This window comes from Oncorhynchus mykiss, chromosome 19 (genome assembly GCF_013265735.2).
Source record: "Oncorhynchus mykiss isolate Arlee chromosome 19, USDA_OmykA_1.1, whole genome shotgun sequence".
Classification (NCBI taxonomy): domain Eukaryota; kingdom Metazoa; phylum Chordata; class Actinopteri; order Salmoniformes; family Salmonidae; genus Oncorhynchus; species Oncorhynchus mykiss.
The window spans coordinates 52,134,615-52,151,116 of record NC_048583.1 but is presented as its reverse complement, the minus strand read 5'-3'; the positions used below and the strand labels follow the sequence as shown (position 1 = coordinate 52,151,116).

Below are 16,502 nucleotides of genomic sequence, written 5' to 3'. Positions count from 1 at the left end.
CCTCCCAACATTGCTAAAGCTAGTTAGCTAGCCAGTTAATATAACTTATTTCAAAATGTATATTAGATAGCTAAGTTAGCCATGTTATGAATACAATTCATCTGCTGTCGACATCAGGATACGATTTGGGAGAGCACTAGTTGGCTCCAAAAGTGGTTAGTAACTTTGTCTGCATGCTGACAGTGCATTCAGACACATCCAGTGGCTATCTACACTACAACCTTCATTTTACCAGGTTCCCCTGAAGAAATTGTAATGACAGTCCACCACACACACATGTTTTTTTAGGATAAAAAAAACAGGCAAAACCCTAGAGGAAAACTAGGTTCAGTCTGCTTTCCAACAGACATTGGGATACAAATTCACCGGGACAATTACCTACAACATCAGGCCAAATATAGGCTACACGGAAGTTGTTTACCAAGAGAACATGTTCCTGAGTGGTCCAGTTACAGTTTTGTCTTAAATGCACTTAATCTATGCAAGACTTGAAAATGGCTGTCTAGCAATGATCAACAACCAACTTGACAGAGCTTGAATATTTTTTTTAAATTATGGCCGAATATTCTACAATCATGGTGTGCAAAGCTCTTAAGAGACCCAGCTGTAATCACTGCCAAAGGTGATTCTAACATGCATTAACTCCGAGGGTTGAATACTTATCGAATCAAGATAAATTAGTGTTTATTTTCCATTAAAAATGTATAATAATCATGTATTTGAATTCCACTTTGTAAGAACAAAAAGTTAAGGGATGTGAATTCTTTCTGAAGGCACTGTGTGAGGGAGGCTCTCCAATGTGGTTCAAGGCTGCCCCATGCGACCTAAAAAGGTATCATTCAGAAGTGTTTCTTTAAAGAGTTTCTCTTTGCATTTGGTAACAGTCTTTATCAGACTATTGTGATGAACAACTGTCTAACAATTTACAAACTTAATAGCTGGAATAACAACAGAGTACAATTGTGTCAGATCAGTCCCCACAGTGAGGTTTATTAACCAATCAACAGAGAGAAACAGGTGTTTAAAAAGGTACTCACCACAGTCATCCCTCTAAATGGTGATTTGTTTTGCAAAGCCCGGTGCACTGGGTAGGTAGAGATTTCACTTAAGGACCAATGGAATGGTTTAAATGAACAAACTCCACCCATCCGGGGTACCAGGCCATGCAAAACAAACTTGCCCATTGTTTTCTTCACAGACTGCAAATAAAGATTTGATGCTGTGTTCATCACTAAGTGGGAAGGTGGTATTCAAATCAAATCCAATTTTATTGGTCACATACACATATTTAGCAGATGTTATTGCGGGTGTAGAAAAATGCTTACCATATACGACCGGGCCCTCCAACTTGTAATTACTAGTGAGAAACTATCATCCCTGAGCGCCGACTTCTCCCACATGCTGAACTCCGACGTCACCTACTAAGGAAATTATCATCTTGATAACAGCATTTGGTAGTTAAATGCAACAAAACATTATTTGTAAAAAGCAATCTATTAATATGATTTTTGAACTATAATTTGTTTACAAGCATGATAGCTATACTTTTAGTTTGTTTGACCCAGCTTGTTTGCCTTAAGCCAATCAGCGTTTCTCAACAAGTTCAAAGCAAGTGAATGCATCAAACTCACAATTACAAATTGGTAATTTCCACCTTCCCACTTGGTTCTGAACGAAGCATTGGCCACAATGACACACATTAGCTAATCGTCTTCACATGTCATCATACTCAGAGATTAAAAGTTGAAAATGGAGACTGTCCCGCTTCTGTTCTGACTTTTCCAACTGGCATTCTTTAACTGGTGAGCCTTGGAAAGAGACTCCTCTTTTTCAAAACATAGTCTTCAAGAACAAAACAAGGGAAAATAACAACCAACGATAACCACATCAAGCCAAAACAAGAAAAACAACAGAAGGTCGTTTTTTTTCTCTCCCCACGTGCAGATATGATATAAATACTTCAGATCCAAACAGCAAGACAGTCATCTGGACCAGCCAGACACGTGCAAATCATTTTAGAACCAAGGCTGCATCTCAATACTCTACTGTGGCATCCTCCCCTCGTCTCTTTTCCTTCATCCTCCCCCCTCTGAAAGAACCTTGAAAGACGAAAGCAAATTGCATATCTATATTGTCCATTTGAAAACAGTTCTGAATATTTGCAGTTTGTTTCACCTGTCTTGTGTTTTCAGATAAGAGGAGATGAAAGAGAGGAGACAAGAAGAGGAAAACACTTTAGACTGTTGGGATGCAGCCTAAGAGTCACTGCCCAGCCTACTACATCATCATTACATTATCATAGGAGCCACTGTGACACGTCTACTGAACGCCAGACGAAACTAAAACATACCGCCGACTGACACAAACAGTAAAACAGATTAAATAGACTAATAAAAAGCCTGAAATAAAAGAAATAACAATGAGCACAAAAATTATAATAAGTAAAAATCCATTGATCCATTGGATCCAAATCCATTGATCCAAATCCAAAGTCCATTGATCGCAGGAGGTAATGCACTCGGTGTAATACTGATCATGCCCATAATTATTTCACAATAAAGATAAATATACACATGCCTGAGCAAAGACGATTCTCAGCTAAACAGATATTCCTCTTCTAGTACCGACCTGACCCTTGGGGCGCTAAACATTCTTGAACACGATTACAGACGTATTGCTTTCTTGTCCATGTTGCATATATGGTCATTGAGGACCAACGCTACAATCTGTACCCCAAAACAACCCAAGACACCCTCAAACAGAAGTTGTAGAAGTTGGCCCTTACTACTGATACAGAGTCAGACATTTCCTCCCCCTTCTGGTTGAGGATGAGGTTAAGATTTGATCTCAGATCTGTGGTTAGGAGGAACTATCTTCAGCCCAAAGAAACACCCTGACACACTCCGTAAGAATCTTCAACAGTGAGGAACATAAAGAAAAGTCTAATCTGTTTCATTAAAACTAAACGTTCATTAATATAATATTTTTTAAAGACATTATTTCATGTTTCTGACCAGAGCACAATTGTTCACATTCAAAGTGCAGTTGAGATACAAAATGGAGTCCATAAACAAAGAGCCGAGGTGGTTTCTTAAAAAGGCTGACCGGCCGCTTCTTGTTTGCACATGTGAGCGGTGTTGTCCATGCCTGAAGGATCCAGATGTCTCCATATGGTAGTGAGCGGATGGTAATGAGTCTAGCCCAGTCTATCCCTTCCTCTGGGCTGACACAGAGTCACTCTATGTCCAGAAGTGTATAGTTAAAATCTATAGGTAGTCCAGTATTTTATAGGTCTTATGTCAGTCCTACTAGTTCTACTAGGCAGCGCTGCAGATGTCTTAGGCTGCTGTTAGTGTGGTTGCAGGCTACTAGTACCACATACACCTTCCATCACTCGCTCTCCCATCACACACATTAACTGGCCAGCCAGTGAAGAGAGAGAGAGAGGAAAACCGGAGGACACGGAGAGAAATCCTGTCCAAGTTGGAGAACGGAGAGTATCCACCTTGCAAAACAAGGGATTCTCCTTCCTCTCCTTCATCTCCTAACTTCTCTCCTCCTTGGGGGTCAGCTAAAACCCAGGGGTCAGCCAGTGTCGGAGCTGATCCATTCCACGATGCAGCTGTGCGAGGTAGAAGTCCGCGTTCCGAGAAAAGTCGATGCAGACGGTGGAGTGGGTGTTGCCCAGAGCACAGTAGAGGGCAGTGCCTCCCAGGCTGATCACCACGGTGACCAGGCAGAGCAGGAAGAGGAGCAGGCACGAGTCTCCGCCCACCTGGTCTGGAGGAGGGAAGAGCAACACGTTTAGATGTCTATTAACTGAGCTTTATTGAACCGTTTCTTGTCTGGAGAAGGGAGAAGACGGGGAGAGGGTGACATAGTAAGAATGCAGACACACATACACTTGATTATAGCCATTGTTGGGCATATGTACACTGACTCAAACACACCCTCACCCTGGTCAAAGCCGTCATCAGGTACTTTGAAGCGGACCCTGCGCTTAGCAGGATGTTTGTGCGGGACCGAGGAGGGAGCAACACACACATTCTCCACACACACACTCCTCCTCCTCTTCAGGATGGACACCAGGCTAGGGGCAGGGGTCATCTGGAGGTCAGAGGGTCAGTGTTAGGTCAACTGGTTAGCATACACATACGCCATAAATATTCTGTACACAATAAACACATACAGCTGACATATATGGATACACACATAAAACACAATAAGTTTTGTAGTGATTCATATGTTGATGTTTAGAATATTTGCTGGTCTGTGGTGTGTAATGAGGAGCAACCAGACGCTGCACTTGAAGCATTTATGAAACTACTTATTCCAGTTACTAATAAGCACGCATTCATTAATACAATTACTGTAAATCCCCTTGGATTGATGAGGAATTGAAAAATGGTACAGTTGAGAGGGATGAGACAAAAGGTGGCAATTAAGTCTGGCAGCCCAACTGATTGGCAAACGTACTGCAAATTAAGAAATCATGTGACCAAACTACATAAAAATAAACTACACTATGAAACAAAGATAAATTATATAAAGAATGATAGTAAAATGCATTGGGGCACCTTAAATTACATTTTGGGGAAAAAAAGCCAACTCGGCTACTTCATTTATTGAATCAGATGGCTCATTCACCACATAGCCCACTGATATTGCAAACTACTTTAATTACTTTTCCATTGGCAAGATAGGAAACTTAGGGATGACATGCCAGCAACAAACGCTGACACTACACATCCAAGTACATCTGACCAGATTATGACAGACAAGAATTGTACTTTTTAATTCCGTAAAGTCCGTGTGGAAGAGGTGAAAAAATGATTGTTGTCTATCAACAATCACAAGCCACCGGGGTCTGACAATCTGGATGGAAAATTACTGAGGATAATAGCAGATGATATTGCCACTCCTATTTGCCACATCTTCAATTTAAGCCTAAAAGTCATTCCACTACCTAAAGCCCGCTTTACTGGCTCAAATAACCGACCAATCAGACTGTTACCAACCAGTAAACTTCTGGGAAAAATTGTGTTTGACAAGATACAATGCTATTTTACAGTAAACCAATTGACAACAAACTTTCAACATGCTTATAGGGAAGGACACTCAACAAGCACAGCACTTACACAAATGACTGATGATTGGCTGAGAGAAAATGATGATAAAATGATTGTGGAGGCTGTTTTTACTAACGACATGCCACTGACTGAGTAAAGCCAGAGTTTCTATGTATGCGGATGACTCAACACTATACACGCCAGCTACTACAGCGACTGAAATGACTGCAACCCTTAAAGAGCTGCAGTTAGTTTCAGAGTGGGCGGCAAGGAATAAGTTAGCCCTAATTATTTCTAAAACTAAAACACTCACTAAACCTTAAACAACTAAATCTTGTAATAAATAATCTGGAAGTTGAGCAAGTTGAGGTGACTAAACTGCTTGGCGTAACCCTGGACTGTAAACTGTCATGGTCAAAACATATTGATACAACAGTAGCTAAGATGGGGAGAAGTCTGTCCATGATAAGGCGCTGCTCTACCTTGTTGACAGCACTATCAACAAGGCAGGTCCTACAGGCCCTAGTTTCTACCTTCTTGACAACACTGTCAACAAGGCAGGTCCTACAGGCCCTAGTTTCTACCTTCTTGACAACACTGTCAACAAGGCAGGTCCTACAGGCCCTAGTTTCTACCTTCTTGACAACACTGTCAACAAGGCAGGTCCTACAGGCCCTAGTTTCTACCTTCTTGACAACACTGTCAACAAGGCAGGTCCTACAGGCCCTAGTTTCTACCTTCTTGACAACACTGTCAACAAGGCAGGTCCTACAGGCCCTAGTTTCAACCTTCTTGACAGCACTGTCAACATGGCAGGTCCTACGGGCCCTAGTTTTGTTGCACCTAGACTACTGTTCAGTCGTGTGGTCAGGTGCCACAAAAAAAAGGACTTAGGAAAATTGTAATTGGCTCATTACAGGGCAGCGTGGCTGGCTCTTGGATGTACACAGAGAGCTAATATTAATAATATGAATGTCAATCTCTCCTGGCTGAAAGTGGAGGAGAGATTGACTTCATCACTACTTGTGAGAGGTATTGACATGTTGGAGTACTTCTCTGTAGTTTTGACACCGCCAGATCAACAGTCAGGGCAATAGCACACATATAGCACACATAATACTATCATCCACACTGAACAAAAATATAAACGCAACATGTAAAGTGTTGACCCCACGATAAAATATCCCAGAAGTTCCCCAAACACTCAAAAAGCAAACTCTACAAGGTGTCCAAAGCGTTCCACAGGGATGCTGGCCCATGTTAGTCAGTATGTGTTACACCTGTGCTGGTTGCCGTCTCGTTAGTCAGTATGTGTTACACCTGTGCTGGTTGCCGTCTCGTTAGTCAGTATGTGTTACACCTGTGCTGGTTGCCGTCTCGTTAGTCAGTATGTGTTACACCTGTGCTGGTTGCCGTCTCGTTAGTCAGTATGTGTTACACCTGTGCTGGTTGCCGTCTCGTTAGTCAGTATGTGTTACACCTGTGCTGTCTCGTTAGTCAGTATGTGTTACACCTGTGTTGTCTCGTTAGTCAGTATGTGTTACACCTGTGCTGGTTGCCGTCTCGTTAGTCAGTATGTGTTACACCTGTGTTGTCTCGTTAGTCAGTATGTGTTACACCTGTGCTGTCTCGTTAGTCAGTATGTGTTACACCTGTGTTGTCTCGTTAGTCAGTATGTGTTACACCTGTGCTGGTTGCCGTCTCGTTAGTCAGTATGTGTTACACCTGTGCTGGTTGCCGTCTCGTTAGTCAGTATGTGTTACACCTGTGTTGTCTCGTTAGTCAGTATGTGTTACACCTGTGCTGGTTGCCGTCTCGTTAGTCTGTATGTGTTACACCTGTGCTGTCTCGTTAGTCAGTATGTGTTACACCTGTGTTGTCTCGTTAGTCAGTATGTGTTACACCTGTGCTGGTTGCCGTCTCGTTAGTCAGTATGTGTTACACCTGTGCTGGTTGCCGTCTCGTTAGTCAGTATGTGTTACACCTGTGCTGGTTGCCGTCTCGTTAGTCAGTATGTGTTACACCTGTGCTGGTTGCCGTCTCGTTAGTCAGTATGTGTTACACCTGTGCTGGTTGCCGTCTCGTTAGTCAGTATGTGTTACACCTGTGCTGGTTGCCGTCTCGTTAGTCAGTATGTGTTACACCTGTGTTGTCTCGTTAGTCAGTATGTGTTACACCTGTGCTGGTTGCCGTCTCGTTAGTCAGTATGTGTTACACTTGTGCTGGTTGCCGTCTCGTTAGTCAGTATGTGTTACACCTGTGCTGGTTGCCGTCTCGTTAGTCAGTATGTGTTACACCTGTGTTGTCTCGTTAGTCAGTATGTGTTACACCTGTGCTGGTTGCCGTCTCGTTAGTCAGTATGTGTTACACCTGTGCTGGTTGCCGTCTCGTTAGTCAGTATGTGTTACACCTGTGCTGGTTGCCGTCTCGTTAGTCAGTATGTGTTACACCTGTGCTGGTTGCCGTCTCGTTAGTCAGTATGTGTTACACCTGTGCTGGTTGCCGTCTCGTTAGTCAGTATGTGTTACACCTGTGCTGGTTGCCGTCTCGTTAGTCAGTATGTGTTACACCTGTGCTGGTTGCCGTCTCGTTAGTCAGTATGTGTTACACCTGTGCTGGTTGCCGTCTCGTTAGTCAGTATGTGTTACACCTGTGCTGGTTGCCGTCTCGTTAGTCAGTATGTGTTACACCTGTGCTGGTTGCCGTCTCGTTAGTCAGTATGTGTTACACCTGTGCTGGTTGCCGTCTCGTTAGTCAGTATGTGTTACACCTGTGCTGGTTGCCGTCTCGTTAGTCAGTATGTGTTACACCTGTGCTGGTTGCCGTCTCGTTAGTCAGTATGTGTTACACCTGTGCTGGTTGCCGTCTCGTTAGTCAGTATGTGTTACACCTGTGTTGTCTCGTTAGTCAGTATGTGTTACACCTGTGCTGGTTGCCGTCTCGTTAGTCAGTATGTGTTACACCTGTGCTGGTTGCCGTCTCGTTAGTCAGTATGTGTTACACCTGTGCTGGTTGCCGTCTCGTTAGTCAGTATGTGTTACACCTGTGCTGGCCCAGTGCTCCAGTTGTCTTGATAGATGCGGAGGGTTAACACCTTTAGTTGGCGTCTTAGTTTGAGTTTTAGACAAATAATCCTTTATCTGATTTTCCTGATTTCACTTAGCGACATTTTTTTTTGTTTGCTGTCATTAAGTTTCTATTTTTTTTTATCTTGGGCAAATGTAGTTGGTGCTCCTGGTAGGTGTGTTAAGTTCCAGTTGTTGTTGTTGCTAGTCAACTTTCTGGGGACACCCCCATGAGTGTCTTTCAGAACCCCTCCTAAAACCACACTGGCTTTGGTTGTCAGTGACTGTTAGTTCTCCTTCTGTTTAAGCAACATTACTTGTTTTTTTGCTGGGCTACTTTACTCTTTTTACAAACAAGTGGAATCATGAACAATGGATTGTTCGTTATGTTTGTCTCCTGGATTTTCCTTCTGAGCAGCACATTCAAACGCTTCACTCTCTCAACACAGGCTGGTGGCGACACCGTCCTGCGACTCCCGCTGTGTCTAGACATTGGTGACATTGGTGAGGCAGGGGAAAACCAGAGGGAGGAAGCAAGCAGAGAGAATTTAAGTGGTTCCATGACAAAATCCGTACTAATCTTATCAAACAAGTTAGGAACTGTTTCAATATGATCATCTTCCCTGTACGCCTACATTAAAATGTCATACGTTTTCATCAATACTACGTGTCAGTGTGAATAACTGATCATATTTCCCCCCCCATTTCAGGGGTACAACATTACAATGGGGCGGCAGTGGTTAGAGTGGTTAGAGCCTAGTGGTTAGAGTGTTGGACTAGTAGCCGAAAGGTTGCAAGATCGAATCCCCCAGCTGACAAGGTACAAATCTGACGTTCTGCCCCTGAACAAGGCAGTTAACCCACTGTTCCTAGGCCGTCATTATAAATAAGAATTAGATTTTTAACTGACTTGCCTAGTTAAATAAAGATACAAATAAAATGGTATAGCTAATAGGATGTTTGAATGAACCTACAGCAGCCACGGTGATAATGGCTGGGGTCATCTTTATTGTTCTCCAAAACTGTTTTTAATTGTATAGAAAGGCAGTAAATGAGCGTCACTCGGAGAACCTAAAACTGTCTGCGTGCTAATTACTGACTCTTACCCTCTGTCTCCTCACACAGGAAGACACCTCATCCATAACACTCTTCACTCTGATATACTACCTCACAACAGGATGGGAGAGAGAGAGAGGGGGGGGGGGTTTGGGTAGCCAGATGGTCAGAAAACTCACATCTGTGTGTAAAAGTTTCTCTTAGTGTAACAGCCAGACTGGTTTATGGACCACTCCTCTGAGTAGCCATATTTCACTCCAACACACTGCCTAGGGAAACACTAATTTCCAACAAAATGGCTATATAATTCCATTAGGCTCTAGCTGCGTAGAGAAGTGATGAGTTGGCATTAAGACAGGTCACGTCAGACTTCTCAAACACACAATCATGCACAGAACAATAAAATCCCTTTGTTCAGATAATCAGCAACAGTGTGTGTCACTGGACAACAGTCCCAGGGAGGGTTACCCAGACAGTTTCTCTCCCACTCACCTCCACTGTGATGAGTTTGGCCAGGCCATCGAGAGACGCAGCTCCATCTCTGATAATCTCCACAACAAACATGTCTTCTTCCTGAACATACTCCTCGCACAGCTCCTCAATCTGGTCCTCCTCCTGCTGCACCTCCTCCAGTGTGAGCTGCTCCTTCACTGCCAAGACTGAGATCTCCTCTAGAGCTTTAAAACACACGTCACTATCCTTCTCCTCCTCTGCCACCTCCTCCTGTTCTTCCTCTCCTCTCAGCCGCTCCTCAGGCTTGGATCGGCTCATTTCCCCATCCGTAGGAGGGTCAGGCCCCGCGTATCCCTCCTGAGTGGTGTGTTCCATCTCTCTCTCCATCTGCTGTCGTGTTCCTTCGCTCCGAGAGTCTGTGAACTCAGCCCTGCCCTCCCTCTCCTCCCCTTTGGCGAGGGAGCTGTCAATAAGACGGTCTCTATGGAAACCCTCAATTCTCTGGGAGTCTCTGCTGTTCTGTGCCACGTCCAGAGCTGCAAAGTCATTAAAGCAAAGGCTGTTCATCAGGGCAGCAGCTGGTTTGATTGGGTAGATGCTCTGGGAGAGGGTGGAGTCTGTTACTCTATGGTCCTCCTCCATCACTGATGCACACCCAACTAACCGACCAATGATAGAGAGCAACATGGGAAAAGTGTTACAAGCCCCCCACCCCAACCTCTCCCTTTACAGTCCCCTAAACATCCACACCCTCTGCAGATTCATCTAGTCTCCAGAAGAGCCACTGTGTAACCTATATCAGTAACTGAGAGGGAATCACTGGTCCTCAGCATCAATACACCTCCTAAACATCTTCTTCACAACCCCTTCCTCTTTTAGCTGCTGTTTTATAGGGTACTTGATGTCATCGGAACACATCTCATTTCCTGTCTACTCCCTCCATCTCATGTCCACTATAGAGACACACACATACAGAGACACACTTACTCGTCCACTTCACTCAAATGGAAACAGAGCTAGGACAAGTTGTCCCTCAGATCCAAATATTTATTCAATGTGAAATTTTTTATCAGATCCGTAAAAAAGAGGGAGCCAGAGATATACTCTCCTCACTAATCCAGCCTCCGGAATAATGACATTGAGCGTTCTAACTTAAGTGTGTGTGTTTGTTTGTAGTCACGCTTGGGTTGTGGAAGTGAAACCAGGCCATGATAGAACAGGCAGGTAACACACCTGGGACTACATGTCTGTGTGTATAGGCAGGTAACACACCTGGGACTACATGTCTGTGTGTATAGGCAGGTAACACACCTGGGACTACATGTCTGTGTGTATAGGCAGGTAACACACCTGGGACTACATGTCTGTGTGTATAGGCAGGTAACACACCTGGGACTACATGTCTGTGTGTATAGGCAGGTAACACACCTGGGACTACATGTCTGTGTGTATAGACAGGTAACACACTTGGGACTACATGTCTGTGTGTATAGGCAGGTAACACACCTGGGACTACATGTCTGTGTGTATAGACAGGTAACACACCTGGGACTACATGTCTGTCTGTGTGTATAGACAGGTAACATACCTGGGACTACATGTCTGTGTGTATAGGCAGGTAACACACCTGGGACTACATGTCTGTGTGTATAGACAGGTAACACACCTGGGACTACATGTCTGTGTCTGTGTGTATAGACAGGTAACATACCTGGGACTACATGTCTGTGTGTATAGACAGGTAACACACCTGGGACTACATGTCTGTGTCTGTGTGTATAGACAGGTAACACACCTGGGACTACATGTCTGTGTGTACAGGCAGGTAACACACCTGGGACTACATGTCTGTGTCTGTGTGTAAAGGCAGGTAACACACCTGGGACTACATGTCTGTGTGTATAGACAGGTAACACACCTGGGACTACATGTCTGTGTGTATAGACAGGTAACACACCTGGGACTACATGTCTGTGTCTGTGTGTATAGACAGGTAACACACCTGGGACTACATGTCTGTGTGTATAGGCAGGTAACACACCTGGGACTACATGTCTGTGTGTATAGACAGGTAACACACCTGGGACTACATGTCTGTGTGTACAGGCAGGTAACACACCTGGGACTACATGCCTGTGTGTACAGGCAGGTAACACACCTGGGACTATATGTCTGTGTGTATAGACAGGTAACACACCTGGGACTACATGTCTGTGTCTGTGTGTAGAGGCAGGTAACACACCTGGGACTACATGTCTGTGTGTATAGACAGGTAACACACCTGGGACTACATGTCTGTGTCTGTGTGTATAGACAGGTAACACACCTGGGACTACATGTCTGTGTGTATAGGCAGGTAACACACCTGGGACTACATGTCTGTGTGTATAGACAGGTAACACACCTGGGACTACATGTCTGTGTCTGTGTGTATAGACAGGTAACACACCTGGGACTACATGTCTGTGTGTATAGGCAGGTAACACACCTGGGACTACATGTCTGTGTGTATAGGCAGGTAACACACCTGGGACTACATGTCTGTGTGTATAGGCAGGTAACACACCTGGGACTACATAGAGAGAGGGAGAGAAAGAGAAAGAGAGACAGAGAGAGGGAGAGAAAGAGAAAGAGAGAGGGAGAGAAAGAGAAAGAGAGACAGAGAGAAAGAAAGAGAGACAGAGAGAGGGAGAGAAAGAGAAAGAGAGACAGAGAGAGGGAGAGAAAGAGAGACAGCGAGAGGGAGAGAAACAGAAAGAGAGACCGAGAGAGGGAGAGAAACAGAAAGAGACACCGAGAGAGGGAGAGAAACAGAAAGAGACAGAGAGAGGGAGAGAAACAGAAAGAGAGACAGAGAGCGACAGAGAGAGGGAGAGAAACAGAAAGAGAGACAGAGAGAGACAGAGAGAGGGAGAGAAACAGAAAGAGAGACAGAGAGAGGGAGAGAAACAGAAAGAGAGACAGAGAGAGGGAGAGAAACATAAAGAGAGACAGAGAGAGAGAGACAGAGAGAGAGAGAGAGGGAGAGAAAGAGAGACAGAGAGAGGCAGAGAAACAGAAAGAGAGACAGAGAGATGGAGAGAAAGAGACAGAGAGGCAGAGAGAGGGAGAGAAAGAGACAGAGAGGCAGAGAGAGGCAGAAAGAGACAGAGGCAGAGAGAGGCAGAGAGAGGGAGAGAAACAGAAAGAGAGACAGACAGACAGAGGGAGAGAAAGAGACAGCGAGGCAGAGAGAGGAAGAGAGAGGGAGAGAAACAGAAAGAGAGACAGAGGTAGAGAAACAGAAAGAGAGACAGAGAGAGGCAGAGAGAGTTGAGGAAAAGGGTATAGTTGTAAATGTCCTGTTTAATAATTGACAGGTCAGCTGCCTCTTAAGAACCTCTCCAGCTTCCTCCACCAAACTTCAACGGTTCACTGACACCCAACTGGCTGATTGGACAGGTCAAACACACACACACTTACCTGAGCTGCGTGAAGGACATCTATCTTCAACATGCACAGAGACAGAGTCCACACTACACACACACAGAGAGAGAGACAGAAGGGAAAGCAGAGTGAACCTCCATGCATACATTCACATTGCACAATGAGGAGCCATATGAACAACCATTCAAATCAATACTGTGTCACTGCTAGACAGACGACTTCTTACCTTCTCTGTTCTAGGACTGGGTCTGTGAGAGAGAGATGGGGGAGAGAGAGAGAGATGGGGGAGAGAGAGAGAGATGGGGAGAGAGAGAGAGATGGGGAGAGAGAGAGATGGGGAGAGGGAGAGAGATGGGGGGAGAGAGAGATGGGGAGAGAGAGAGAGATGGGGAGAGAGAGAGAGAGATGGGGAGAGAGAGAGAGATGGGGGAGAGAGAGAGAGAGATGGGGAGAGAGAGAGATGGGTGGAGAGAGAGAGAGATGGGTGGAGAGAGAGAGAGATGGGTGGAGAGAGAGAGAGATGGGGAGAGAGAGAGAGAGATGGGTGGAGAGAGAGAGAGATGGGTGGAGAGAGAGATGGGGAGAGAGAGAGAGATGGGGAGAGAGAGAGAGATGGGGAGAGAGAGAGAGATGGGGAGAGAGAGAGATGGGGAGAGAGAGAGATGGAGAGAGACAGAGATGGGGAGAGAGAGAGAGAGATAGAGAGAGAGAGAGATGGGGAGAGAGAGAGAGAGATGGGGAGAGAGAGAGAGAGATGGGGAGAGAGAGAGATGGAGAGAGAGAGAGAGATGGGGAGAGAGAGAGATGGGGAGAGAGGGAGAGATGGGGAGAGAGGGAGAGATGGGGGAGAGAGAAAGATGGGGGGAGAGAGAAAGATGGGGAGAGAGAGAGAGAGATGGGGAGAGAGAGATGGATGGGGGAGAGAGAGAGATGGGGAGAGAGAGAGAGATGGGGAGAGAGAGAGAGATGGGGAGAGAGAGAGAGATGGGGAGAGAGAGAGATGGGGAGAGAGATGGGGAGAGAGAGAGAGATGGGGAGAGAGATAGGGAGAGAGATAGGGAGAGAGATGGGGAGAGAGATGGGGATAGAGAGAGAGATGGGGAGAGAGAGAGAGATGGGGAGAGAGAGAGATGGGGGGAGAGAGAGAGAGATGGGGAGAGAGAGAGAGAGATGGGGAGAGAGAGAGAGATGGGGAGAGAGATGGGGAGAGAGAGAGAGATGGGGAGAGAGATAGGGAGAGAGATGGGGAGAGAGATGGGGAGAGAGATGGGGAGAGAGAGAGAGATGGGGAGAGAGAGAGATGGGGGGAGAGAGAGAGATAAAGTCAGTTAGTACTGTGACTTTCCTCCTCTATGATTGAAGAAAGGTCTGAGTAGCCAAGGCCACCAGGGAATGCTCATTTCCCTATGTTTTTCAGTGTGTGTCAAACTCTAGCAGTGCTGCAACTCAAATGACTGAAAGTGCAGCAACACCAAAGAGCCATATGTTAAACCCATCACCACTGTAACTACCTGGGAGAGCACAGGTGTGTCGATGTACATCCCTTTACCTGCCTCTCAAGGTCTTCCTTGTTATAGGACATTTACCTGTACTGAGCTGTAAAGGACCACATCTAAAGACCCCCTTTACAAACCGTTGGTGTGTTTGGCAGATGTATGCGAGTCTGTCCAGTTGCTGTGCAGCCAGGTTGGTGTTATTGTTCCTCACTCCCTGACCGTCTGACCTACACCTCCTCTCTGGAAGAACAAAGGTCAGAGGTTAGAGGGAGGAAATAATCATGACACAGCATAAACACACCAAGAAAGTAAGGGGAGGGAGAGAAGGTGAGGTAATTATACATAATGAGACTTCAATTGGCTCTGTGAGTGAGTGAGTGAGTGAGTGAGTGAGTGAGTGAGTGAGTGAGTGAGAGATACCCCACTGTTCCTGCAGTGTTGTCAGGTTGTGTAGTCATCTCTGGTGGTAGAGTCTCTCCAGCTGAACACAGCACACTGCTCGCTCATCTGGTCAACACAGGGTTAAGGAAACACACACACACACACACACACACAATATGACTAATCTGCCTACATAATTCAGTCATTGTTTTGTAATACAAATGAGATGATGAGTGAATGAAGAGTAGGTGTATCTTGTGTGAGGGTGGAGGGGACCTACAAAATAACAATGAGACAAACAAACCACTTGAGTCAACCACACAAACCAGACAAGGCTTTTAAACGCTAGACAGGGGACCTCTACAAGGCTTTTAAATCCACGAAGGGGAGGGAACGAGTGCACACTTAGAATTAAGGGGAGGAAAAAGAGTTTGCCGAGCTAAAGAGATGGAAAGATAGAGGCAGGGTGGGGTTTTCAGGAGAGAGAGAGAGAGAGAGAGAGAGAGAGAGGGAGAGAGAGAGAGTAGATAGAGAATGTCCCCACAGAATATAAAGAGATTAGCAGCAACAAACACACAGCACTCACCAAGCACTAAGAGATATCAAGATAGGAGGCTAACAACAATGAATCACCTTAAAATGGTAGATATACTGAGTGTACAAAACATTAGGAACACAGGGATGCTGGCCCATTTGACTCCAATGCTTTCCACAGTTGTGTCAAGTTGGCTGGATGTCCTTTGGGTGGTGGACCATTCTTGATAGACGTGGGAAACTGTTGAACATGAAAAACCCAGCAGCGTTGCAGTTCTTGACACAAACTGGTGCTCCTGGCACCAACTACCATACCCCGTTCAAAGACACTTAAATATTTTGTCCTGCTGGTTCACCCTTTGAATGGCACACACACACAATACCTGTCTCAAGGCTTAAACATCTTTCTTTAACCTGTCTCCTCCCCTTCATCTACACTGACATCAATAAGGGATCATAGCTGTGTGTGAGCTTGAATGAGTGCGTTCCCCAGTTGCCCTACACTCCATGGGCTGCGTGTCGAGGAAGGGTACGGATTCCAAACTTGTAAACATATTTTCTTTCTCTCCTTCTGAACCAATAGCTTTGTATGGGTGATAGGAACATAACTATGTATGTCTACTGGGCTTTTCCCTGTGGTCCATCATGTCTCCAGTTGGTTCTGAATCTGTCCTACATAGAGCAGTGTACTGAGAGCTCCATATATTACACAGGAATGGTCTCTCTCTCTCTCTCTCTGTCTTTCTCTCTCTCTCTCTGTCTCTCTCTCTCTAGGCACTGAGGCGCTCTGTATAAGCCCACAGCTTTGCTGTAGAAAGCCCCTGCACAGAAAACATCTAGTGTTCCTGTCTGACCAAAAGAAAGAGCACAACGATAAGATGCTTGAACCCTGTGGTAGGTTTAAACTGGAACACAGCACAGCCTGAGAGTTGGAATGAACCAGAGAACCCTGTCATTTACTAGAGAGACAGAGATATGAGCTGACTGATAAGGATACACTCTTCATCGTCCTAGAGGGCATA

The 16,502-nt window shown here is 45.3% G+C and overlaps 1 protein-coding gene across 11 annotated transcripts in view; it reads right to left on the bottom strand.

The window, feature by feature from the left end:
- Window positions 1-965: 965 nt before the first annotated feature.
- The window catches only part of LOC110498094 (consortin), a 31,684-nt gene continuing 16,147 nt past the window's right edge, over window positions 966-16,502 (bottom strand). For 6 of the 11 annotated variants that reach the window (XM_036955044.1, XM_036955048.1, XM_036955043.1 and 3 more), the window contains 7 exons: window positions 14,986-15,072; window positions 14,703-14,805; window positions 13,296-13,317; window positions 13,106-13,158; window positions 9,683-10,302; window positions 3,957-4,107; window positions 966-3,780 (listed from right to left, as the gene is read on the bottom strand). In XM_036955044.1, the coding sequence (XP_036810939.1) occupies window positions 3,572-3,780; window positions 3,957-4,107; window positions 9,683-10,285 (963 nt within the window). In that variant the 5' untranslated portion in view covers window positions 10,286-10,302; window positions 13,106-13,158; window positions 13,296-13,317; window positions 14,703-14,805; window positions 14,986-15,072 and the 3' untranslated portion in view covers window positions 966-3,571. Of the gene's footprint in view, window positions 3,781-3,956; window positions 4,108-9,682; window positions 11,451-13,105; window positions 13,159-13,295; window positions 13,318-14,702; window positions 15,073-16,502 lie in introns of those variants that run through there. The other 5 variants (XM_036955047.1, XM_036955045.1, XM_036955049.1 and 2 more) reach the window with 3 other exon arrangements.